Below are 26010 nucleotides of genomic sequence, written 5' to 3'. Positions count from 1 at the left end.
GAGAACGACCTATAATTTCCTAAATTTTAAGGCCACTGCGTAGTCCTATTTAAAGTTATCATAACAGGAGTAGAATGGCTGAGTCGGACCAAAAGCTTTATATCTCGCAATTCTGACTTTTTTTTTTTCAGGAATTGTGATATATAAACACACAATTGCGAGTTATAAAGTCAGAATTGCGGGATATAATCTCACAATTGTGAGAAAAAAGTCAGAATTGTAAGATATCAATGTGCAATTCTTACTTTTTTTTTCTCACAATTGCACTTTTTTTTTTTTTTTTTTTAGAATTGTGAGACATAGTCCAGTTCTGAGGAGAAAAAGAAGACAATGTTCTAGTGTTGTCACGATACTGGAATTTCTAACTTCGATATGATACCTTGAAAAATATCGATATTCGATACTATTTTCGATACCACAGAGAAAAAAACTGCCACAATATTAAGGAGGTAAAATTTCTTTTTTAATTTAAAGATAAATATAGTCTAGAACATGACAATGAGGTATATGCATATGTACACTGCTACAGCCCTGTTCAGCTTCTTAGCTTCATTTGAGTTTGTTTCATACTTTATTTTGCTGTTCAAATATAACTGGTAGTGTAGGTCGTAAACTTTTTTTTCTTTTTAGACCACACTTTTAAAATTAACTGAACTATCTAACTAATCTTAGAACTTAAGTTAATGGTAAAAGATATTTGTTAACATTAGTTAACATGAATAAACAATGAAAAATACTTCCAAAACATTTATTAATCTTAGTTAATTTAAAGTTAGTAGTTAAAGTTAATTTAAACTATAATTTACTACTACATTAACTAATTAAAATCCAAAGTTATATCTGTTAATATTTTTTATTGGACCAGAGCTAACATGATCCGTTGTGTTTTTATTACCTACGGTTATCAAAGATTCAAATATACTGTAACAAATGCATTGCTCATCGTTCATCAATGCTGGTTAATACATTAACATTATTTGACGAACAGATTTTAATGCCGGATTCATAACCACCGATACACGCAAGCAAACATGCGTGCATCACACACAAAACAATGCTCTGGATAGACATTTAGACAAATTGCAGAATTTAAGTAATGATTTTTTTAAAATAAAGTTAAATAAGCGCAGTTAATTTACATTTGACCGCAGTTAAAGTATTTACTCGTCTAAGATTCCTCAATCTGATTATATTAACCAACTACGGTAAAAACGGGACAACACTCATATCAGCAACAATAATAGGCAATCTTATTTAATGATTCAGATGATAATGTTAAAATGAGAACAGTTCTTCTTTATATAGACTCGGGTGTCTGTCTTTCAGGTGCTTTGCGAAATTAGTGGTGTTAGCGCCTTTTGTTAGCACTGCTCTGTAGCAACTCTTACATATTGGCCTGCTTGTGTACTTCGGCTTTCCATGTTCGTTGTTTCATATCCGAAATATTTCCAGATAGCACTCCTGCTGTGTAAAAAGTCAGAATTGTGAGATAAAAAGTTGCAATAACCTTTTTTTTTTTTTTTTAAATTCAGTGCAGATTTCAACATTGACAATAAAAAGAAATGTTTCTTGAACAGCAAATCGGCATAATTTCCTAAATTTCAAGGTCACTGGCACTGCTCAATCCAAAAGCGTCCTTCTAAGTAAAGAGTGATTGCTGACAATGTTATGGTGTTGCTAGAGGAGGAGTACAGTGAGAAATGCCTGGTTCCCTACAGTGATGTTTAGTGGTAGTAAAGCTCTTATATAGGGATGTATGAGTGCTGAAAGTGCGAGGGAGTTGTGCTTTATCAACGCTGTCATCAATTCACACACCGGTAATACAAAAACCTTAAACAGAAGATGCTACCCTTTCCTCATTCCCTGAGTTTTTGGCAATTCTCTAGGCGTTAAACAGGACAGATGTGACAATTTGTCATGAACTTGTACACTCGGTGCCAAGAAGTGTCAGACCAGTGTACTTAAAGGGATAGTCCACCCAAAAATGAAAATTTGAAATTTATCTGATCGTTTTGTTTCTTAAGACCTTAATGTATCGTCACGGGCCACAGGGTTTAATTTGGTTTTGCCGGTGTATGTTTTTTTTACTCTTAAAGATTTGGTAACCATTGACTGCCATTATATGACTGCAACGGCTTGAGTTAAAAATCTTTGTGTTCTACTGAAGAAATAAAGTCACCTATGTCTTGGATGCTCTGCACTGTAAAAAGTTTTCACCAGTTTCAACTTCAAGTTTAGCAGCTGCCTTAAAATGTTAAGTTAAACCAACTTAAGTAATTTTAACTCACAAGTTAAATCAACTAATTTTGATTGTAATGAGTTCAAATGACTTGTAGTTTTAAGCTGATTTAACTTAAAAACTTAAGGCAGCTGCTGAACTTAGGTTTTTAAGTTGAATCTGGTGAAAACGTTTTACAGTGTGGGGGTAAGCAGATAAACATCACATTTTCATTTTTGGGTGAACTATCTCTTTAAAGTTCTGGAGGACATACTAAGTACTAGAATATTATACATTGGCTGAATTAAATCTAGGGTGTACTCATTTCTGCAATTTTTCATTAAAAAAAAGGCTAATTTACTTATTTTACAGAAAATACTGGCATATATTTAGTGGTTTTTATTAAGTATATGTTTCATTCATTTCAAATATTTTATATTTATTCAGAGCGAGTGTACTCATTTTTGCTGTGTACTGTATCTATAATATTATTTCTTGCCTATTAATTCATTTTAGTTGATTTGTGAGTTTCTAAAATGTGTTGTCACTCTGGTTTTAACTGAACTGTGTGTGAATGCATCTCTAAAACAGAAAAGCGTATTCTGCTGCTTTGTGAATTTAACCTATGCGACAATGTTTAAATAGATTATCATCATGGCGTAATAAGATCTTTTGACTCGAGATCAACCCCGTGCAAACAGATTCTGCTAGGCTGTCAAAGCTATAAAGGATAAATGTGTTTTTTGGATGAATGCTCTTGAGTTCATCCATTATTAAGCTTCAGCCTTCAGCTTTTGTCTGTAGCACTGGTTCATTTTTCAGGAAGACACTCAGAGCATGTTCACTCCCATCCTGTGGATCCTCTTTTTTTTTTTTTTTTTGCCGTATAGCAGGATTTAAAATTCAATCGAATTTGTCATAGCAGCGCATGTCATGCCGTATTTGTGATGCTTGCTGGGGGGTTGTTGGGGGTTTGATCGTCTACTTGCCTCAAACAACTGTTGGACCAAGTGTGTGCAGAGCAGGAAACAAACAAACACAAAGGATGCCCAGGGCAAAGCATGCCATCTCTGACCTACTTAATGTACCAGGACAGGGAAGGGCTCCCGCTATTGTTTTAAAATCTGTACAGTGTGAACTTGGCCAAATGTGTCTCTGCTTAAATATTGTACTATTATTAATTTTAATAATTAAATGTTATACTAATTTTGAGATATATCTATCTACAGTGAAGTAAGTGATTACATATAATCTGGAATACATAATCAGATTAAAAAAGTTAAGTACTTGTAATTAAAGTATTTTAAAATGCTCATAAGCAGATTACAGTTATTTTTTATGGATTACATGGTTACATATTCACACAATGGCAGTGAATTATTGATTATAGTCAGTGAAAATCCTACTGTGTCATAGCATTTAGCTTTGACTGTAATGTTGTGCAAATACATTTGCAAACCCTGCTTATGAATTTTATGGAAATCTTGACTAAATTATTTCAAATTCATTGTTTGATTCCCATTATTATTATTATTATTTTTTTGTTTGTCAGCCAAACCCTCTAAGATATTTACTTGAAATACCTCTGACGAGTTAATATTTCAAAAAAACACATTTGCATGTTTACAGTTCAGGTTTTTTTTTTTTTTTAAATATGAATATCAGTATGGTACATTTGATGGTAAGTTTAAAACAAATTTGATAAAAAGTAATCTAAAAATAATCTAAAGTATTCAGATTACACTACCTAAAATGAGTATCTTAGATTATGTAATCTAAAAAATCTAAAAAAAAAAATCTAAGTAATCTACTTAGAAAATATTCTTATTTTGTATTTTAATTTTAGTTTTTTTTTTTGTATTATTTGTCATTTTTATTAGTTTTCGAATATTTACATTTAGCTTTATCTTAGTTTTAGTAATTTTAGTGCTTCAACTTAAACTTATTTTATTTCAGTTAGTTACCAAGGTCAAACTTCTAGTTTTGTTTTAAGTTCATCATCTAATATTTAATTTATTTCAGCTTTATTTGTAAATAAAAATATTTTTGATAGTTTAAGTTGACAATAATAACACATCTTCAGTGGTTTTTTTTACACAAAAATGTGACTATTTTGGGATGTATTGTTATTCACAAAATAAAAATAAAGAAATAGTAAATGAATAGACCCACATTATATTTGTTTATTTTTTTATTAGCTTTTTTATTTTATTTTTTCCACTTACATTTTTTTTTTCAGTTTAAGATTATTTTTTTATAATAATTTGTCAGTTTTAAAATTATTATTTTATTTCAATTTTAAGTAATTTTAGTACTGAATGTTTAGTACTTTTTTCATCTAATATTCAATTTATTTGAGCTTTGTTTGTTAATGATTTTAATAGTTTTAGTTGACAGCAACAACACAGCTTCAATTTATTTTTTACAAAAAATTGACTATTTTGGGATGGATTGTTTTTCACTAAATAAATAAATAAATAGACCCAAATTATATTTTGTTTTTTAAATTGGCTTTTATTTTTTTCCATTTTCATTTTTATTTCAGTTTAAGATATTTTTTTTTCATAATAATTTGTCTTTTTTTATGTAGTTTGTATTTCAGTTTCCCTTTATTTCAGTTTTAAGAAATTTTAGTACTGAATGTTTAGTACTTAAATGTTTTACGTTTAAGTTTTTCATCTAATATTCAATTAATTTTATCTCTATTAGTTAAAAATGATTTTTAATAGTTTTATTTGACAGTAACAACACAGCTTCAGTTTATTTTTCACAAAATGTGACTTTTATGATTGTATTGTTTTTCACAAAAATTAAAAATGATAAATAAATAAACCTAAATTATTATTATTATTATTATTATTATTTTTTTTAAATTGCTTTTTATTTTTTAAATTTAAATTTTCATTTTCATTTTTATTTCAGTTGAAGATTTTTTTTAATAATAAATTGTCAGTTTTTAAATTAGTTTTTTTGTTTTTCAGTTTTTTTTGTGATGTATTGTTTTTCACAAAATAAAAAAAGACCCAAATTATATTTCGTTTTTTTCACTTTTATACTTTTATTTTTTTTTTCCATTTTCATTTCAGTTTAAGATTTTTTTTTCATAATAATTTGTCTTTTTTTATGTAGTTTGTATTTCAGTTTCACTTTATTTCAGTTTTAAGAAATTTAGTACTTAAATGTTTTACGTTTGTTTGTAATCTAATATTCAGTTTATTTCAGCTTTATTTGTTAATACAAATTATTTCGTACAGTTTTAGTTGACAGTAACAACACAGCTTCAGTTTATTTGTCACAAAGATGTGACTCTTTTGTGATTTTTATATTGTTTTTCACAAAATGTTTTACACAAAACGTTACACTCACTACATTTTTTGCTTTTTATACGGTCTAAGATTCAGTCAACAAGATATTGAAAATGTAAAAATTTTTTACTATCCTATTGCATGAAACAATTTATGAAATTAACATCTAACAACTTTTGACCTCTGAAATTTCTTTCATTTGAAACTTTTTTTTTTTTTTAGCAAACCAACCTCCAAAATACACTAAACTGCAAGACATTATTTAACTAGTACATTATACAATACAATCATTGAACAGTTTATGTGCCAGAGTTGAACCTTTTTAGTGACGTCTGTTCTCTATAGCCATTGAATGATTGATGCATTAAGTGCGTGCAGCTCCGCGTGTGTTCATGGGAATGTATTTCCATCCATCCTCTCTCTGCAAAGTGCCTTTTGTGAGGAGTGCATTAAAAACCGTCATGTCTATTTCTGAAGCCTATCTTCCTGTACAGGTTCTGTTCCTCTCAGGACTATGTGTCTGCTTTCAGACGTTATACAATATCTATTTATTCCATCTGCCGTTCACCCCACCCAAAAAACCTTGCAACTGTAGCACTTGCACTCAATCGTCACTACCCTGAAGTTATTTCAGGCTACGGGAAGCATTGAAGTCTGGTGCTGAAGTCGCTCTTCAGAAACAGAACAGTGTCTCGGATGATGTGATAAGAGAGTGAAGGAAGATTCGAGTGTCTGTGATCTTCTGCGGGCTGGCTTTTGGCAAGTGTGTGTGCGTGTGTGTGTGTGTGTGTGTGTGTGTGTGTGTGTGTGTGGAGGCTGTGATAATGAACCGTGTCCTTGTCACCACACACTCTGCTCATTAAGAGGAGGAGCCCTGCAGTGGAAGAGCTGCACAGAGTCTTCAAGATTCAATTATCCATTTCATTTTTATTCATATTTGCTTACATACTCTGGTGTTTTCACAGACTTTGAAATACTCATGTTTTTTCATGATAAAGTTGGTTGTTGTGTGGGGCTTTTAGCGTCATTTCGAGCCTTGAAGTTTGCTGGGATTTCTATGAGAGTCAGACGTTTGATGTTCACGAACAATGCTGATCATTTGGAAGTGTCTGATTAATTTATTTGGATAATAACTTTTCATTGCCTTCATGAATGAACTTTTCATCTACTTTGTTAAACTATAGCAAAATGATTCATTTTAGATCATTTAATTCTGAATAGCTGATTAATACTACTACTAATAATATTTGTAGCAGTACTAATATTATTATTATTATTAATAATGATAATACATATTTTTTAATGAACAATCTTTTTCTTTTACTTTATAATTTATACAAAAAAATCATAAAATAATTACCTTTTAGCATTATTTTCTATTATTATCTACTTTATTATAATAATAATAATAATTTATTATTATTATTATTATTATTATTTAATATAGATTTTTTTGTAAAGTATTAAACAATATTGTTTTTCATTTACTTCATAATATATTTATAATTGTATTTATACAACAAAATCAGAATTACATTTTAGCATTATTTTTATATACTTGTAAAAATATTAATGATGATGATAGCAGCTTGTATAATATTTCATATAATAATAATAATAATGTATATATGGTGACCTTTTTATTTTATTAACATTCTTTTTTTTTATTTTGTGATATATTTACAAAATTGTATTTGTACAATAAAATAAAATTACCTTTTAGCATTTTCTTGTACCTTATGATGATGATGATAATAATAGCTTATAATATTTCTAATAATAATAATAATAATAGTAATAATAATAATAATAATAATAATAATAATAATAATAAATATTTGATTACATTTTATTTTATTAACATTATTTTTTATTTTTCATAATAACAATACTAAAAATAGATTTCTATTTAAAAAAATAAAATAATCATCATCATTTAATATTTTATTTCATGAAATTATATTTTATTTCATAGTTAATCTTGTATTTATACAATAAAATCAATTTTCTTTTAGCATCCTTTTGTATGTACTTTGTAACAATAACAATAATAATAATAATAATAATAATAATATCTTATTTCATAAATATGTTGATTACCTTTTACTTTAAAAATCATTTTACATCATCATCATCATCATCATCATCATGATACCGATGATAGATATGTATTTAGATATATAGTAATAGTAGTAGTAATAATAATAATAATAATAATAATAATAATAATAATTATTATTATTATTGTTATTGTTATTATTATTATTATTATTATAAATTGTTAATAATAATATCTTAGATATTTATAATAATATATGATTAAAATATAAATAATAATATATGATTGCCTTTTATTTTATTAACATTGTTCTTTTACTTCATCATCATCATCATCATCATCACAATAAGTGGTATTTTAAGATATATTAATAATGATATTATATTATTATAATTTTTATATATTTTTTTATATATTATTATAATAACTTGTAATACATTTGTAATTTTGTTTTTATACGATAAATTATAACATAATTAGCATTTTTATGTACTAAATAATAATCATAGCTTATATTTAATATAATAATATTAATAATAATAATAGATTTATATTTAGATGTAATGATAATAAACTATTATAATGTTAATAAAAAATAATAACTATTATTATTATAATACATTTTCGTTAATGTTAGGCTGTGTTGGTTACCTTGAGATTGAATGGCTGTTGAGTTAAAAAATGAGTAATTTATTTGTAAAATATATAATAATAATAAATAAACAAACAAACCAAATGCCAGCAAACTGATTTCAAATTTGAATATTAATAAAATAATTGAACCCTTCCTATTGTCCTGTCTCTAATAAATGTTCAGGTGTTCTGCTGTAGAGCGTTGCAGATGAATTATTCTCCATTTTCTTAAGTGCTGCTTTTCTGCCAGCATTGAGCATTTTGTTAATTAAAGACCTGTAAGCGTCAGTGAGTTATTAATGGTGTTTTCTGTCCTCCGCAGGGTCCACCTACAGCGTCCTGTCCACAATGCCATCAGACTCAGAGAGCAGCAGCTCCCTCAGCAGTGTCGGTATGTCAGAGTTTCAGCTTCCACCCTTGACACCTTACACACATTGTCACCTGTGCTGTAACAACAACTCTTCTGTTGCATGTGGGTGTGTATCATGCATTTGTAAAGTCACTCAAATCACACTGAAGGCTCAGATGAACGGTGATAACGTGTGTCGGAGGGCATGCTGCTTGTGTCTTGAGGCAGAGCCCTGTTCTCTTGGTTTAGTGCCAGTGGAGAATGTGCTCTGAAGCTGACTGCCATCCAAATGACTTGGCAGTTTCATATAGCACTTTCTAAAGGGACCAAAACAGTGCACCGGAGATACCCATAATGCTCTCTGCCTGTTTGGGTCAGATGAGGAGCAGTGTGGGATTGAGACTCATCAATAGTGAGGATAATGTCATCAAAAGGCCTGTTTTTCTCAGTCACTTGCGAATAAATGACACTAAAGTATTCACACAAAGCATCAACTTTTTATTCTCATGTCTAATTTTTAAAAAGATGTAAAAATTTACATTTTGTCTTTATTTACTTTAGTTTCAAACCTGTATTTGACGGTAGCCATTGACTTCAATAATATTATTTTTCATACTGTGGTGTGTTTTAGATAATTCAATTCTGAATAGCTGTTTAATAATAATAATAATAATAATATAATAATAATATTTATAATAATAATAATAAATATTTATTTTATTGATGAACATTTTTTCTTTTACTTTATATAAAAAAAAATCATAAAATAATTATTTATCTACTTCATAATAATAATAATAATAATAATTATTACTATTATTAATTATTTTGTAATATTACATTTTTAAATGTATAAACAATATTGTTTTTCTTTTACTTCGTAATATATTTATAATATTATATTTATACAATAAAATAATAAAATTACCTTTTAGCATTTTTTATATACTTGTATAATAATAATAATAATAATAATAATAATAATAATAATAATAATAATAGCAGCTTAATAATAATAATAATAATGTATATATGGTGACCTTTTATTTTGACATTTTTCAACAATAATAATAATAACAACAGATGTATATTTAGATATATAATAACAATAATAAAAAAAAAATTCATATCAACTTTTAAGTCTCATATGTCTAATTTTTAAAAAGATACAAAAATGTACGTTTGGTCTTTATTTACTCACTTGTTCCAAACCTGTATGAGTTTCTTTCTTCTGTTGAACGCAAAAAAAGATATTCAAAGAAGGTTGGTAAGCAAACCATTTGACTGTAGCCATTGACTTCAATAATATTATTTTTCATACTGTGGAAGTCAATGGCTGCCATCAACTGTTTGCTTACTCACATATTTCATGAATTTTTGGGTGAACTGTCCCTTTAATTTCAGAGTTAAAAAATCAATCTGACCTCCGAAACAAACATTTCATTCCAATTATTGCACCAATTTCTCTTTTTACAGTTCACTTTTATTTGTATAAAACTTGAGACTTTCATAAAATCATTTAAAAATTTTACATAGCAAATTTTAATATTTGTGCCAAATTGAGGATTCTCACAAGCTGGAAGTATCTGGGAATTTTACCATTTTTTAAAAAAAAAATTTGTGTTTACCAAGAAGTCTCATGTTAACCTTCTTCAATAAATCCCTAGATAGACAATGAAATGACATCTTGACAAATACTTTGGTTTCTGGCCTGCTTTTATCTGTAATGGAGATTATCTTCTTTGTTATTGCATAAAGCTGAATTCATTCTCTGAATAGCTGCAGCAGATTGTCCAAGACCGAAAGATTATGGTGGAATTTTAGTTGCCGCTCATCCCCAAAAGATCATCATTTACATAAAGTGCTCAGAATGTCTGCCGTTGTGACCTCAAGCGTTTTCACATTTTTTCCACGTATGAGTATTTATGCAGCTTTTTTTGTGCTCAGATTTAGTTTTTGTAGGCCTGTTTTTGTATGGGTTGTAGTCATATTAGTTCTTAGTTTAAAACCAGTGTTGTTCTTGTTAACTTAAACTATTAACTATTAGACTGAATTTTTATTTATTTAGATAATTTAAATAAAGCTGAGTCAAATATTAGATTAAAAATTTAAGCTTAAATGAAAATTAGAAGTTCAAGTGCTAAAATCACTAAAACTAATACTAAATACTAAACTAAAGTATATAAAAACAAGTTGTTCACAATCAAATTTAATATACTCCCATATAAAAGTTCATAAAAAAATAACTAAAACCTAAATAAAAATTTAAATGAAAATTGAAATATGTGACCCTGGACCACAAAACCAGTCATAAGGTTAAATTTGACAAAACTGAGATTTATACATCATATGAAAGCTCGATAAATAAGCTTTCTATTGATGTATGGTTTGTTAGGATAGGACAATATTTGGCTGAGATACATCTATTTGAAATCAGAAATCTGAGGATGCAAAAAAATCTAAAAGACTGAGAAAATCACCTTTAAAGTTGTCCAAATTAGGTTCTTAACAATGCATATTACAAATCAAAAATTACATTTTGATATGTTTACAGTTGGAATTTTACAAAAAAATCTTCATGAAACATTAACTTTACTTAATTTCTTAATGATTTTTGGCATAAAAGAAAAATCTAAAATTTTGACCCATGCAATGTATTTTTGGCTATTGCTACAAATATACCCCAGCGACTTAAGACTGGTTTTGTGGTCCAGGGTCACATATACTGTAGAAATAAAATCTACTTGAACATATCAATATATACTGTAATACTATAGTAGTATATAAATAATACTACGGTAAGACTGTCTAAAACCTGAAGAGCTGCCTTTGAAGGCTGTATTATAAGGCATCATCTGATAAATCTGATTGATTCAATACTGCAAAATCCACACTTAAAATAATTACATTTCATTAAAATGGACCATTTTACCCAATATTTGCATCTGCCATGTAACTTTATCATAAGCACTTCCAGAAGATTCAATTCAGTTGTGAATTGAATAGAATCTCCTGGAACATATTTCAATTCTCAAAGCTTTTTGAATGCTCAGTGCTCATTTGCCGTGATTTGACTTCTGCTACTCTCTGATTGGTGGAATTTTCTTCACAGCATCATGGGCAATGTTATTTTTCAGCAGGGATTTCACTGTTAAACACGATTATTTAAAACAAGGTCAAATAATGTGAGCAGGTACCTTCAACAACCATATAACAACCACTAAGCTCACAGTAGGTCTGTCTATAAAAGTTTATAAGTTAGCAATAAAAATCAATTTCCCTTCAGAGCAAAAGATTTTTGAAGCTGCTTTTAAACTGCATTTTGGAAGTTCAAACTTGGGGGCGTCATTGAAGTCCATTATATGGAGTAGGGCTGCACGATAGATTGTTTCAGCATCGTCATCGCGATGTACGCATGCGTGATAGTCACATCGTGGCAGTCACGATGCAGGGCAAAAAATTTTTTATGTGTGTCTGATTTAAAAATGTACTTTCTATATTTCTAAACTTTCTATTCACGGATCTATATTTGTCTAAAATAAAGTAATTAACTCATGTATAAGGGTTCTTTAAAAACTACAATGCACACGTTGCTTCACCTACTTCATGCATGCAGTCTCTGCATGGGGCGAAATGAGCGCGGGACGGGAGAAAAGCGCCGAAATGGAAGATTTGGTCGCAAAAAGAAACGCTACGTCGGTCATATGGAAGTATTTTGGATACAAAAAGGATGCTGCTGACCAAAAACAGGTGCTTTGTCGGGAGTGCCTGGCAGTTGTTGCCACAACTCGCGGAAACACTACGAATTTAAGGGACCGTTCACAAACGTTCACGCCTAAAAACGCGTGGAAAACGCTAGGCGCGCCGCTTTCTCCTTCTTTCCAAAGCGCTCTGTAACTTGAGCTCCAGTGGCGTCTGCCGTTGCTAAAGCAACCATGACCCGCGCTCTCCTAAAGACGCGGAAGTTTCAGCAAAGAGAAATAAACAAAGATAAATGGATTTCCAAAACTAAAAATTGATTGCAGTAGCTCTGCTGCTAAAAAATGTTATCCCTGTAACAGCTATGATCAGCTGTTCCTCCATCTTGGCTAAGCTTTTAATGTTTTTCGTGAAAGGAAGAAGCTAATTTCCCTTTCATCAGGGTAAAAGCAACATTCATTATTAATTTCATATTAGTGCCTTGATTTGCCTGAATTGACAGTGAATAAGGTGAGTCAAACTGTTTATGAAACTACCCAAAATAAGCTTTAAAAAGTATTTTATTTCAAGGTTTTGATTGTACTGTACTTTTACATTTTTTTATTCTTTGAAAATGCTTAAATTACCCCCAATTATTCTTGAATTATTATTTGATTTTTAAGCAGTTCAAAACAACCTGATGAACATAAATGAATTTGTACACATCGCAATATATATCGCAAGAAAAAAATATATTGCAATGTAATTTTTTCCCAATATCGTGCAGCCCTATGGAGAGAAATCCTGAAATGTTTTCCTCACGAAACATAATTTCTTATCGACTGAAGAAAGAAAGTCATGAACATCTTGGATGACAAGGGAGTGAGTAAATTATCTGTACATTTTTGTTCTGAAAGTGAACTACTCTTTTAAGGAGTTTATTCTGAAATAACAACTGACCAGATGTACATTTAACCCTTATTTATAACCCTTATATTATAACATATATTTTAAGCTTTTATAAAAATATGACCTTTTAAATAATATTTTTACTGTTATGATGTGAAAATATGATGTAATTCCTAATTCGATTGCTCATTTGAAGCAGCCGTGGATATACTTGTGTTTTTGGGGTAGTTTGTGTTGATGGTATCCCTGCATTAGTGCAGGGTGAGCTTGTCCGTGCTCCGGTGACGTGCTCACTGTTGCAGGTACCAAAGCCTCATCACCTCCACCTGCACTCAGTGACACCCGGCCGGTCAGCGAGAACCTGGACACCATCCTGTTCCAGCTGAGACAAGTCACCAGGGAGCGGGATGAACTTCGCAAGCGCTTGGCTCTAGCCTCACCTGGCACCACGTTTGATGACTGCAGGTACCAACCAAAAAAATACAAATCTGTGGTTTAATTAATCTCTGAAGGTACTTATAACGAGTTTCGGATACAAATGTACACTACCAGTCAAAAGTTTGGAATAATTACGATTTTTTTTTTTCTCTTTCTCACCAGGACTACATGTACAGTTGAGGTCAAAAGTTTACACCCCCCTTTCAGAATCTGCAAAATGTTGATTATTTTACCAAAATAAGAGGAATTATACAAAATGCATGTTGTTGTTTATTTAGTGCTGACCTGAATAATACATTTCACATAAAAGATGTTTACATATAGCCCACAAGTAAAAATAATAGTTGAATTTATAAAAATAACCCTGTTCAAAAGTTTACATCCCCTTGATTCTTAACACTGTGTTGTTACCTGAATGATCCGCAGCTGTGTTTTTTTGTTTAGTGAGAGCTGTTCATGAGTCCTGAACAGTTAAACTGCCTGCTGTTCTTCAGAAAAATCCTTTAGGTCCCACAAATTCTTGGTTGTCCAGCATTTTTGTGTATTTGAAACACTTTCCAACAATGACTGTATGAATTTGAGATCCATATTATCACACTGAGGACAACTGAGGGACTCATATGCAACTATTACAGAGGGTTCAAATGCTCACTGAGAGCTGAAATGCATTAAGAGCTGGGGGGTGAAAAGTTTTGAATTTGAACATCAGGGTAAATTTAAACTTATTTTTTCTTCTGGGAAACATGTAAGTATCTTCTGTAGCGTCTGAAGAAAAAAAAAACTAAACTAAATACTACTAAATAAAAAAAAAAAACAGACAAAATAAGAAAAATGTACACAATTCTGTTCAAAAGTTTTCACCCCCGGCTCTTAATGCATAATTTTTCCATCTGAAGCATCAGTGAGCATTTGAACATAGTTGCATATGAGTCCCTCAGTTGTCCTCAGTGCGAAAAGATGGATCTCAAAATCATACAGTCATTGTTGGAAAGGGTTCAAATACACAAAAAATGCTGGGAAACGAAAAAAATTGTGGGACCTGAAGGATTTTTCTGAAGAACAGCAGGCAGTTTAACTGTTCATGACAAACAAGAAATTCAAGAACAGCCATCACTAAACAAACAAAAAAAAAAAAAAACACAGCTTTGGATGATTCAGGTAACAACACAGTATCAATAATCAAGTGTATGTAAACTTTTGAACGTTGTCATTTTTATAAATTCAACTATTTTCTCTTGTGGACTATATGTAAACATATTTTATGTAAAATATCTTATTCAGGTCAGTACTAAATAAATAATAACATGCATTTTGTATGATCTCTCTTATTTAGGTAATATAATTAACATTTTGCAGATTGTAAAAGAGGATTGTAAACTTTTGACCGAAAAATAAATACAGTACTGCAGTATTTTGGTTTCTATTTGATTTTTTTTTTTTTAATGTAAGAAGATTTTTTTTAAATATAATTATAACAAATGAAAATAAATGTAATAATTGTTTATTAATTATTAATATGAATAATATTTCACATATTTACTGTGTTTTTGTTCAAATAAATGCAGCCTTGGTGAGCATAAGAGACTGAAAAATCTAAATTATTCCAAACTTTTTGCCCAGTAGTGTCTCTGTTATCCCAGTTAACATTGGGCCGCCCTTGCAGACTGAGGGCCGCAGTGCTGATGTATTGCTCTTTGTCTCCAAAAGGCCAAATTCCAAACCTGGTCATGACTACGAGCGTCTGAAAACGCAGTGCATGAAGGCCATGGCAGACCTGCAGTCCTTGCAGAACCAGCACACCAAGACTCTGAAGAGGTGCGAGGAAGCCGTGAAGGAAGCAGACTACTACCAGTGAGTACATGCGCCACGAGTCTCTCCGAGAGCCATCTGCTGCATTTGTAGCAGTCTTTAATTATCACTTGCATTATCTACAGGTTAATTATAGCTTTATTAAATGTTGGAAGCACTTTGTTCTGCAGCTCAATTCACGTTGCAATATTAATGTGCGTAATGCACTTAGGGAGCAGTTTTATTGTTGTCTAGAGGAATAGTTCACCCGGTTATTTAATCATTCACGTCATTCCAAACCTCAAATTACAATTATACAATTACAATAAAATTTAATACATTAAAATTAGATACAGTAATAAATGAATTAATATATTTAGTTAAATTACAATAAAAAGTGTAAATTTAAATAATAAAAATAATAAATGAAAATGTGAAAATTAAGACAGTTGTAAAATTCTGTCAATAGTTACTCATTTTGCTTTATTTTATTCTATATTTACTTCATTTCCTTAAGCATAAAATACAAAATCCTATTTTTTTTTTGTTTTATACACTTAGCATAAAATACAAAACACGCTAATATTGGGTACAATAGTTAATTTGAATTAGATTTACCTAATGTGAAGCGTTTCAGTAATTGATAATATATGATGCAATTTTTTATTATTATTATTATTTTTTATCTCCTAATAAGCATAAAATACAAAATGTTCAAAATATAGGGGTATGTATGATGCTATCTAAGAATATTATTATTATTATTATTTTTTTTTTATTGTTTTACTTTACCTCCTAATAAGCATTAAATACAAAATGCTGAAAATGTAGGGTATGTATGATGATCTTATTTTATTTTATTTTATTTCCTAATTTAGGGTATGTATGATGCCATCTATTTATTTTATTTTATTTTATAAAAAGTGTACATTTAAGTAATAAAAAAAGAAATTAAAATGTGAAAATGAACAAAATCAAATTAATAATTTACTCACCCTCATGTTAAAATATTTTTAAGTATTTTTTTTTCTTCTGTTCTACTGTTTTTGCCCATACAATGAACTCCAATGGAGTCCAGAACAACACAGAGTCATTTTTAAAATATCATCTTTTGTTTTCCACAATGAAAACTAAAATCATGACAGGTTTGGATGGCGAATAAATGATGACTGAATTTATTTTTATGTGAACTACCCTTCAGTGTCTTTCTATAAAAATCCTTATGGAAAAAAACGCAGCCATGAGGAAGTAATTATGAAACTGCTTTGTCATATGTGACCCTGGACCACAAAACCAGTCTTAAGTCGCTGGGATATATTTGTAGCAATAGCCAAAAATACATAGCATGGGTCAAAATTATTGATTTTTCTTTTATGCCAAAAATCATTAGGAAATTAAGTAAAGATCATGTTCCATGAAGATTTTTTGTAAAATTCCTACTATAAATATATCAAAATGTAATTTTTGATTAGTAATATGCATTGTTAAGAACTTAATTTGGACAACTTTAAAGGTGATTTTCTCAGTATTTTAATTTTTTTGCACCTTCGGATTCCAGGTATTCAAATAGATGTATCTCGGCCAAATATTGTCCTATTCTAACAAACCATATATCAATTTATTGAGCTTTCATATGCTGTATACATCTCAGTTTTGTAAAATGTAACCTTATGACTGGTTTTGTGGTCCATGGTCACATATGTCATCAGTTTACCTGATATTGGTTTAACGTAGCTTCGTTATCTTAACCAGTTGGCGATATGTAAGCGTGTACACAAGGAAGTTTGTTCTGCTCTATTGTCTCTGACTCAGCCATGTTTGCCACATAATATCGTCCATCCATACACAGATGTGCAGTGGCTGTAATCTGATTATGATGTAAGGATACATGCCCTCCTGTCCCCATGTCTGCTGGCCACGAACCGCCACATAGAGATGAAGATTGAGTTGACGAGGGATTAATCCCATATTCCCTTAACAGTGTGTGATTACAGCACACACACATAGCCATTCTCTGCTTGCATGTTACTGTTGTCTCGAGAATGGAAACATTTGTTCAGTTTGAGCCTCCATGTATGCTGGTGTCTACACTGAAATTGAACCAATTTGGAACGCTCTACATGAGCATAAAGTCTGTGCATCGTATAAATGACAGTACATTATTTTATTTTACTTAACTTTATCTACTTATAAGCATAAAATATTAAATGCTCAAATTTTTTATTTATTTATACTCTAAGCATAAAATACAAAACACACTAATTTTGGGTACAATAGTTCATTTTAAATAGGATTAAAATAGTATGTATTATTGGATGGAATTTGTTGCAATGCATTGTAAGATTGCACTCTCTGCGCGAGGTATGTATGATGCTAATTATTATTATTTTTTCATATATTTTTTTATTTTATTATTTTGCTTAATTTTATCTCCTAATAAGCATAAAATACAAAATGCTGAAAATTTAGGGTATATATGATGCTATCTAAGAATTATTTAGTTTTAGTGTAATTTATTTTATCGTCTAATAATCATAAAATAAAAAATGCTGAAAGTATGTATGATGCGAAGAAAAATTATTTTATTTTAATTATTTTTAATTAAATTAAATTTAGTAAATGTAGTGTATGTATGATACTATCTAAAAATGTATTGTATTTTATTTAATATTTTACTTTATTTTATCTCCTAATAAGCATAAAATAAAAACGTATGTATGATGCTAAGAATAATTTAATTGTAATTTAATTTAATTTAATTTATTATTTTACTTTATTTTATGTCCTAAAATAATTAAATACAAAATGCTGAAAATGCAGGGTATGATGCTATCTAAAAATGTATTTAATTTATTATTTTACTTTATTTTATCTCCTAATAATCATAAAATAAAAAATGCTGAACATATGTATGATGCTAAGAATAATTAATTTTGTTTTGTTTTGTTTTAATTTAATTTAATTTATTATTTTACTTTATTTTATCTCCTAATAAGCATAAAATACAAAATGCTAAAAATGTAGGGTATGTATGATGCTAAGAATTTTTTTTATTTTATTTATTATTTTACTTTATTTTATCTCCTAATAAGCATTATATACAGAATGCTGACAATATAGTGCATGTATGATGCTATCTAAGAATTATTTTTATTTTATTTTATTTTATTTTACAATAAGCATAAAACAAACCACACTAATATTGTGTAAAATAGTTACTTGACAATTGGACAATTTTGCTGGCCGTCTTGGATGGAGTTTATGGGATTGCATTTTCTTGGAAGGGAACTTGTGATCGTAGAATAACGATCATGTTGCTTATGTTTGTAAGCATGCATACAATGCCATAAAATTCTTCCTGTGTAAACGGCCTACTAGAATTTGGAACAGAGTCACTGTGTAGTAACTAATATAGAGTTGCCACTCTAGGTCAGTGCCCTGTAGGGCAGGGTTTTAATGATTCTTGATTGTTTTTAAAAAGAGATCTGGCTGTAACAGTCATAAAAGTGAAACATTACCTAGATCGCACAAGTGAAGTGTCATCCAGATTCTCATGTGGTTGCAATATAAGTAGCCCATTTGTTTGTTTGTTTTATGTTTATATTTCAGCATACAGCATAGTCGCCTCCTAAGCGAACAGTCTCAGCTTAAGGAGGAACTAGAGGTTTTGAAAAGAGAAAACGGCAAGCTGGTTCGGGAACACAACCATCTGAAACAGAGCTGTGAGGAGCTCAGGAGACTTCACTCTGAAGATCAGAGAGAGGTGGCCGACATGAGACTACAGCAACAACAGGTATGGGTTGGACACACACTCTAGAGACACTTAAGGTAGATTTCACACATGCAAAACAGTGCGTAAATGAGACACCATAGTAGTATAGCAGTATAGATTTGCTGTCCTGAAAATTACTCAACATACAGCCATTATTGTCAAAATAGCTGCCAACAAAAGTGAGAACACCCTAAGTGATAACAGCAGTATGTTGTTTAACCATGCAAAGCCACATGTCCTATTCATCGTGTTTGTTTTGTTCTGCATGACAGGACCATACAAAGTTGTGTATCTTGTATTAGAGCAGTTAAAATTAGGTGCTTTAAGTACAATTCTCTCATACTGACCACTGGATGTTCAACATGGCATCTCATGGCAAAGAACTCTCTGAGGATTTGAGAATTAGAATTGTTTCTCTCCACAAGATGGCCAAGGCTATTAGAGGTTCAGTAGCACACTGAAACCGAGTTACACTACAGTGATCAGGGTCATGCAGAGGTTTTCCAAGATGGGTCCCATTCGCAAACAGGCCTTGCAAGAGTCGATCAACAAAGTTGAGCACTCGTTCTGTGCGTCAGATGCAGAACATGGCTTCAAAAAACAGATGCATGAGTGCTGCTAGCATTGTTTTAGAGGTTGCAGAAGTAGAAAGTCAGCTTGTCAGTGCTAAGACCATACGCTGCACACTGCAACAAGTCATCTTGTCTCATCTGAAGCTGGTTCACAAGAAAGCCTGCAAACAGTTTGCTGAAGACAACCAAGAGCATGAATCACTGGAACCATGTCCTGTGGTCTTATGAGACTATAAGATAAACTTGTTTGGCTCAGATGGTGTCCAGCATGTGTGGCGATGCCTTGGTGAGGAGTACCAAGAAAATGGTGTCTTGTCTACAGTCATGCATCATGGTCTGGGGCTGCATGAGTGCTGCTGGTACTGGAGAGCTGCAGTTTATTGAGGGAAACATGGATTCCATTAGGTACTGTACATTCTGAAGCAGAACATGATGCCTTCCCTCCAGAAACTAGGCCGAACGGCAGTTTTCCAACATTATAACAATCCCAAACACACCACCAAGATGACAACTGCCTTGCTGAGGAAGCTAAAGGTGAAGGTGATGGGGTGGCCAAGTATGCCTCCAGACCTGAACCCTATTGAGTATCTTTGGAGCATCCTCAAGCGGAAGGTGGAGAAGCACCATGTGTCTAACATCCAGCAGCACTGTGATGTCATTATAGAGGAGTGGAAGGACCCTACATAGACAGCAACACAACTACCACATTTAAGGCAAGAAAGGTAGTAAGGACATTGATGAAATAGTTCATGTGACATCAGTGGTTCAACCGTAATGTTATGAAGCTATGAGAATACTTTTTTGTGTGCAAACACAAAAATAACAACTTTATTCAACAATTTCTTCTCTTCCGTCTGCTAGTTGAGTGAGCTACAAGCAGCAAAAATGGGCTCAGTGCTGAAATCGCAGAACCGCTTTTTATACACACAGTGTGAATGTAACCTGTTAATACGGGCACCAAAATACATATGCGCTTCTTACGCTTGCAGTGTGAAAGAGGCCTAATGGTACTGCCGTCAGCCAGAAAGTGACGTTAGCCTGCCAAAATTGATCCCTGATTCCCTGATTTTTTTTTCAGGAAGCTTGAGGGATGGTTAATTAAATTGCAGATTTTGTCGTTCCCCTGCAGCGCAGACTGTTGTGGGATTAGTGTGTCTGTTGCATCATGAACAGCAGCGTTTATGTTGTAAATCCGGAGGCTGGGCATCCCATAGTAGTGCAACCAAATCTGACCTTGACATAAATCGGAAGCCAGGGGACAGGAGATTATTCAGTCAGATGCCACCTTGTCAACACACTGTCTGCTCACTGCAGCTACTATGAAGGAATGAGCCTTTTCCTGTCGGATTGATTTATCTGGATTAAACCCTCGAACACAAATGGAAAGGTTTAAAGCATTAGGATAGCTATAGCTCCTGCTTGTGTGTCTGAAACGGTCTTAATTGTCGCAGAGAGGTCAGATCAGGCGCGCTCGGATTGAACCGTGTTTTGACCTGTCAGCAATGCCTACGCTGCCCACTGGCTGCACAAAACACACCGCCTGCTTGAAAAAGGTCAGACTGGAAGGGCAAGTGCTTGCTGACTGATGGAAAAGGACAGAAGCTTTTGCAGTTAGTCAATACTCTAAGCACTGATTACATGGCCTAGAGAAGAGTTAGATACAGATGCCAATCACTCAGCGTGTGAAATCCCACTGTGGCTTGGTCAGGAGCCACTGATGTGTGGTTTTATTGCCTGGATGGGGAATTGCCTTCGATTATCTCATTAGGACATATAGTGTCCTAATAGGTCAGTGTTTTTGCAAAACAAGTGGACTTAATGCTGTTTGTTTAATGCTGGATGCAGTGTTGCGTTTTTGTGTGTAAGTGCAGTGACAGCGTTTTGCATGCAAGTACATGAGATTTTACATAGACTCATGATCGCCCTCTGGTGTTTGCATTGTAAAAGGTGATGAAAGCAAATTTATAGCAGTGATAGTCCAGACTGAAGTGTATGATGAGCCACATTTAAAACCACTGGAAAACAGGATCACACATCAGTATAATTCTTTATTAATGCAACATTTTTGCACAACTAATATCTTTAGGACTGGCCATTGTTAAACCTTTTTTTGAGTTAGTGGTTTCAAAATAGTTTTTTTTTCTTTCTTTGACACCACACAGTAAATCAGGTTTGGTAAAACTGTTTGTAATCAGGTTTTGTTTTGCTTTGTCTCATTTTGTTTCCAACGCACCGTTAATCAGGTTCATTAAAGCTGTTTTCAACACGGGTGATTTTTTTTTTTTCAGCAACTTATTAGTTTTGTTTGTTTGTTTTTATTTTTGTCTCATTTTGTTTTATTTTGTTTCCACCACAAAGTAAATCAGGTTCATTAAAGCTTTTTTTAACAGGGGTAATCATGGTTTTGGTTGGCTTTGTTTTTATTTTCAACAACTTAGTTTTTTTTTTAGTTTGTTTGTTTTGTTTTTGTCTCTTTTTGTTTCATTTTGTTTCCACTGCACAGTAAATCAGGTTCATTAAAGCTGTTTTCAACACTGGTAATCATGGTTTTGGTTGGCTTTGTTTTTATTTTCAACAACTTAGTTTTTGTTTGTTTTTGTTTTTTTCTCATTTTGTTTTACTTTGTTTTCACCACACAGTAAATCAGGTTCTTTAAAGCTATTTTTAACAGGGGTAATCATGGTTTTGGTTGGCTTTGTTTTTTATTTTCAACAACTTATTAGTTTTCATGGTTTTGGTTGGCTTTGTTTTTATTTTCATCAACTTATTAGTTTTGTTTGTTTGTTTTTATTTTTGTCTCATTTTGTTTTATTTTGTTTCCACCACAAAGTAAATCAGGTTCATTAAAGCTTTTTTTAACAGGGGTAATCATGGTTTTGGTTGGCTTTGTTTTTATTTTCAACAACTTAGTTTTTTTTTTAGTTTGTTTGTTTTGTTTTTGTCTCTTTTTGTTTCATTTTGTTTCCACTGCACAGTAATTCAGGTTCATTAAAGCTGTTTTCAACACTGGTAATCATGGTTTTGGTTGGCTTTGTTTTTATTTTCAACAACTTAGTTTTTGTTTGTTTTTGTTTTTTTCTCATTTTGTTTTACTTTGTTTTCACCACACAGTAAATCAGGTTCTTTAAAGCTATTTTTTAACAGGGGTAATCATGGTTTTGGTTGGCTTTGTTTTTATTTTCAACAACTTAGTTTTTTTTTTAGTTTGTTTGTTTTGTTTTTGTCTCTTTTTGTTTCATTTTGTTTCCACTGCACAGTAAATCAGGTTCTTTAAAGCTATTTTTAACAGGGGTAATCATGGTTTTGGTTGGCTTTGTTTTTTATTTTCAACAACTTATTAGTTTTCATGGTTTTGGTTGGCTTTGTTTTTATTTTCATCAACTTATTAGTTTTGTTTGTTTGTTTTGTTTTTGTCTCGTTTAGTTTTATTTTGTTCCCGCAACACAGTAAATCAGGTTCTTTAAAGCTGTTTTTAACAGGGGTAATCATGGTTTTGGTTGGCTTTGTTTTTATTTTCAAAAACGTATTAGTTTTTTTGTTTGTTTTTTTGTTTTTGTCTCGTTTTGTTTTTATTTTGTTTCCACCACACAGTAAATCAGGTTTATTAAAGCTGTTTTTAACAGGGGTAATCATGGTTTTGGTTGGCTTTGTTTTTATTTTCAACAACTTATTAGTTTTTTGTTTTGTTTTTGTCTCTTTTTGTTTCATTTTGTTTCCACTGCACAGTAAATCAGGTTCATTAAAGCTGTTTTCAACACTGGTAATCATGGTTTTGTTTTAGCGCTTTTTTTGTTTTTAACAGCTTGTTAAGGTTTTTTGTTTGTTTTTATTTTGTTTCATTTTGTTTCCAACACACAGTACGTCAGGTTCATTAAAGCTGTTTTCAACATGGGTTATGGCTTTGTTTTTGTTTTCAGCAGCTTATTAGGGTTTTTTGTTTGTTTTTGTTTAGTTTTATTTTGTTTCCACCACACAGTAAATCAGGTTCTTTAAAGCTGTTTTCAACATAAGTGATCGTGGTTTTGGCTTTGTTTTTGTTTTCAGCAGCTTATTAGGGTTTTGTTTTTGTCTTGTTTTGTTTCATTTTGTTTCCACTACACAGTAAATGAAGTTCTTTAAAGCTGTTTCAACACAAGTGATCGTGGTTTTGGCTTTGTTTTCAACAGCTTATTAGGGTTTTGTTTTGTTTTTGTCTTGTGTTGTTTCTACAACACAGTAAGGCCCAATCCCAATTCTATTTTCTACCCCTCGCCCCTTCCCGTTGTCCCTTGAAACAAAGTGTAAAGGGGAAGGCCCAAATATATCCCCTAAGAAATGGGACACCACTACAACACTGTTATACGTCATCATAGGTTGTCGCTAGTTCCCAATGTTACGTCAGAGGACATGCGCAGATGTTTATCACTCATTCCAAGATGTCAAAATGTTGTCATGTTGCAAAAAGTACAAATGTACGGTGTACGCACCGTTCATTCACATGTGGCCGTAAGCAAAACAAACAACGCATTATCACATGCACGGCAAATTGCTAATCAGTGTAGTGGTGCCTGGAGAAGTATATATGCTTCATTTGTGAATTTCGTTTTCAACTTTCTATTTGAACGCGTTCGTTTTCTGAATCCTTGGACTAAAATGTTTACAGGGGTTCACTTGTTTAAGAAATTTCTGATCGTAAAAATCAGCTTCTTTTTATTTGTAAGGTATCGTTTTTATTATTATGTACTGATTTAAATTACTGGTGCGGTAGACGTATCGGGCGCAGGTGCATTAGGCGCAATCATCAAATACATTTCAAAGCAAGCCGGCTCCACGCTCCTGACTGCATCATCACTGCCTTTACTGGGTGTTTTTAGCGAATATTTACATTTATTCACATGACTGGATGTGGTGGACTGCCATGATTTTGGCGAATGCAGGACACTACTGAATAATGCGCATCAGAGGGGATTTAAAAAGTGGAAGTGTGTATACACCGTATACCTGCGTACACCCTCCACTACACCACCGTTGCAAATTGCCGTGCCACTGGTCTTTCATGTTTCTAACATGCAGTCAAGTGTATATGACATAAAAATATATTTTGTAATATCGTGCAATCAGTGCTATCTGCTAGCAAACTTTAGCGATTTTTTTGCAAACGTTTATTTACAAAACAACACCATAAACACAAACACAAGATTGAAGGTAATATACATATAATGAAACATTGTCATCAAAATCCTAATTAAAGGCAAAAATTACTTATATTTACGAGTCTGCTTGCTCGAGTGAGCAGCCATGTTGGAAATTTCTCTTAGCCCTTCGTTTGAAGTGAGGTCCTGAAAAATCTTCGTTTGGAGGGCTATCTGGCCCTTCCCCTTACCCCTACCCCTCCAACCAAAAGAGAAATGAGACACCCCTACCCCTTCACGTGAACGCGCCAAACGGAGGGGTAGGGCTAAGTGTAGGGGTAAGGGGTAGAATTGGGATTGAGCCTAAATCAGGTTCTTTTAAAGCTTTTTTTCCCACACAGGTTATCAGGGTTTTGTTTTGTTTTTTGTTTCTTTGACACCACACAGTAAATCAGGTTAAAGAAATACTTTTTGATACAGGTAATCAGGGAGAATGGGTCCTCAGAAGTTTTGAACAAACTCTACGATACAGCCATGGATAAGCTGGAAGGGGTAAAGAAGGAATACGACGTCTTGAGCAAACGATACAGTGACAAGGTCGCCAGTCACAACACAGATCTGAGTCGACTGGAGCAGGTGGAGGAGGAGAACAGGCGCTTGCAAAAACAAATCGACGCTCTGCTGAAACAGCGCGACACGGCCATCCAGTATCAACAGCAGTGGTCTACATCTATGAGACGGTACGAGCAGCATCAGTTGTCTTAATTATGTGGTTCAAGTGTTGCATGACACTCTTTGAATAAATTTAAAGCTTGTACATCAACCTTTTAAAGGGAGAGTTCACCCAAAAATGAAAGTTCTGTCAGTAATTACTCACCCTCATGTCATTACAACCCTGTAAGACCTTTGTTTATCTTTAGAACACAAATTAAGATATTTTTGATGAAATCCGAGAGCTTTCTGACCCTGCAAAGAAAGCAACGCAACTGACACATTCAAGTAAGGACATCATTAAAACAGTCCGTTTGACATCAGTGGTTCAGCCATAATGTTATGAAGCTATGAGAATAATTTTTGTGTGCAAAGAAAACAAAAATTACTTTATTCAACAATTTCTGTTGAAAGGGTGAGTAATTAATGACAGAATTTTCATTTTTTCGGGAACTATCTCTTTAACA

The 26010-nt window shown here is 32.0% G+C and overlaps 1 protein-coding gene across 1 annotated transcript in view; it reads left to right on the top strand.

Moving 5' to 3' along the window:
- Positions 1-26010, top strand: part of dlg5a (discs, large homolog 5a (Drosophila)) — an 86761-nt gene that overhangs the window by 1099 nt on the left and 59652 nt on the right. The window contains exons 2-6 of the mRNA XM_073834649.1: positions 8538-8606; positions 13454-13616; positions 15297-15440; positions 18987-19170; positions 25313-25572. Of these exons, the coding sequence (XP_073690750.1) occupies positions 8538-8606; positions 13454-13616; positions 15297-15440; positions 18987-19170; positions 25313-25572 (820 nt within the window). The remainder of the gene's footprint in view (positions 1-8537; positions 8607-13453; positions 13617-15296; positions 15441-18986; positions 19171-25312; positions 25573-26010) is intronic.

This window comes from Garra rufa, chromosome 2 (assembly GCF_049309525.1).
Source record: "Garra rufa chromosome 2, GarRuf1.0, whole genome shotgun sequence".
Classification (NCBI taxonomy): Eukaryota; Metazoa; Chordata; class Actinopteri; order Cypriniformes; family Cyprinidae; genus Garra; species Garra rufa.
The sequence above is the reverse complement of the archived record's forward strand: the minus strand, read 5'-3'. Positions and strand labels throughout refer to the sequence as shown.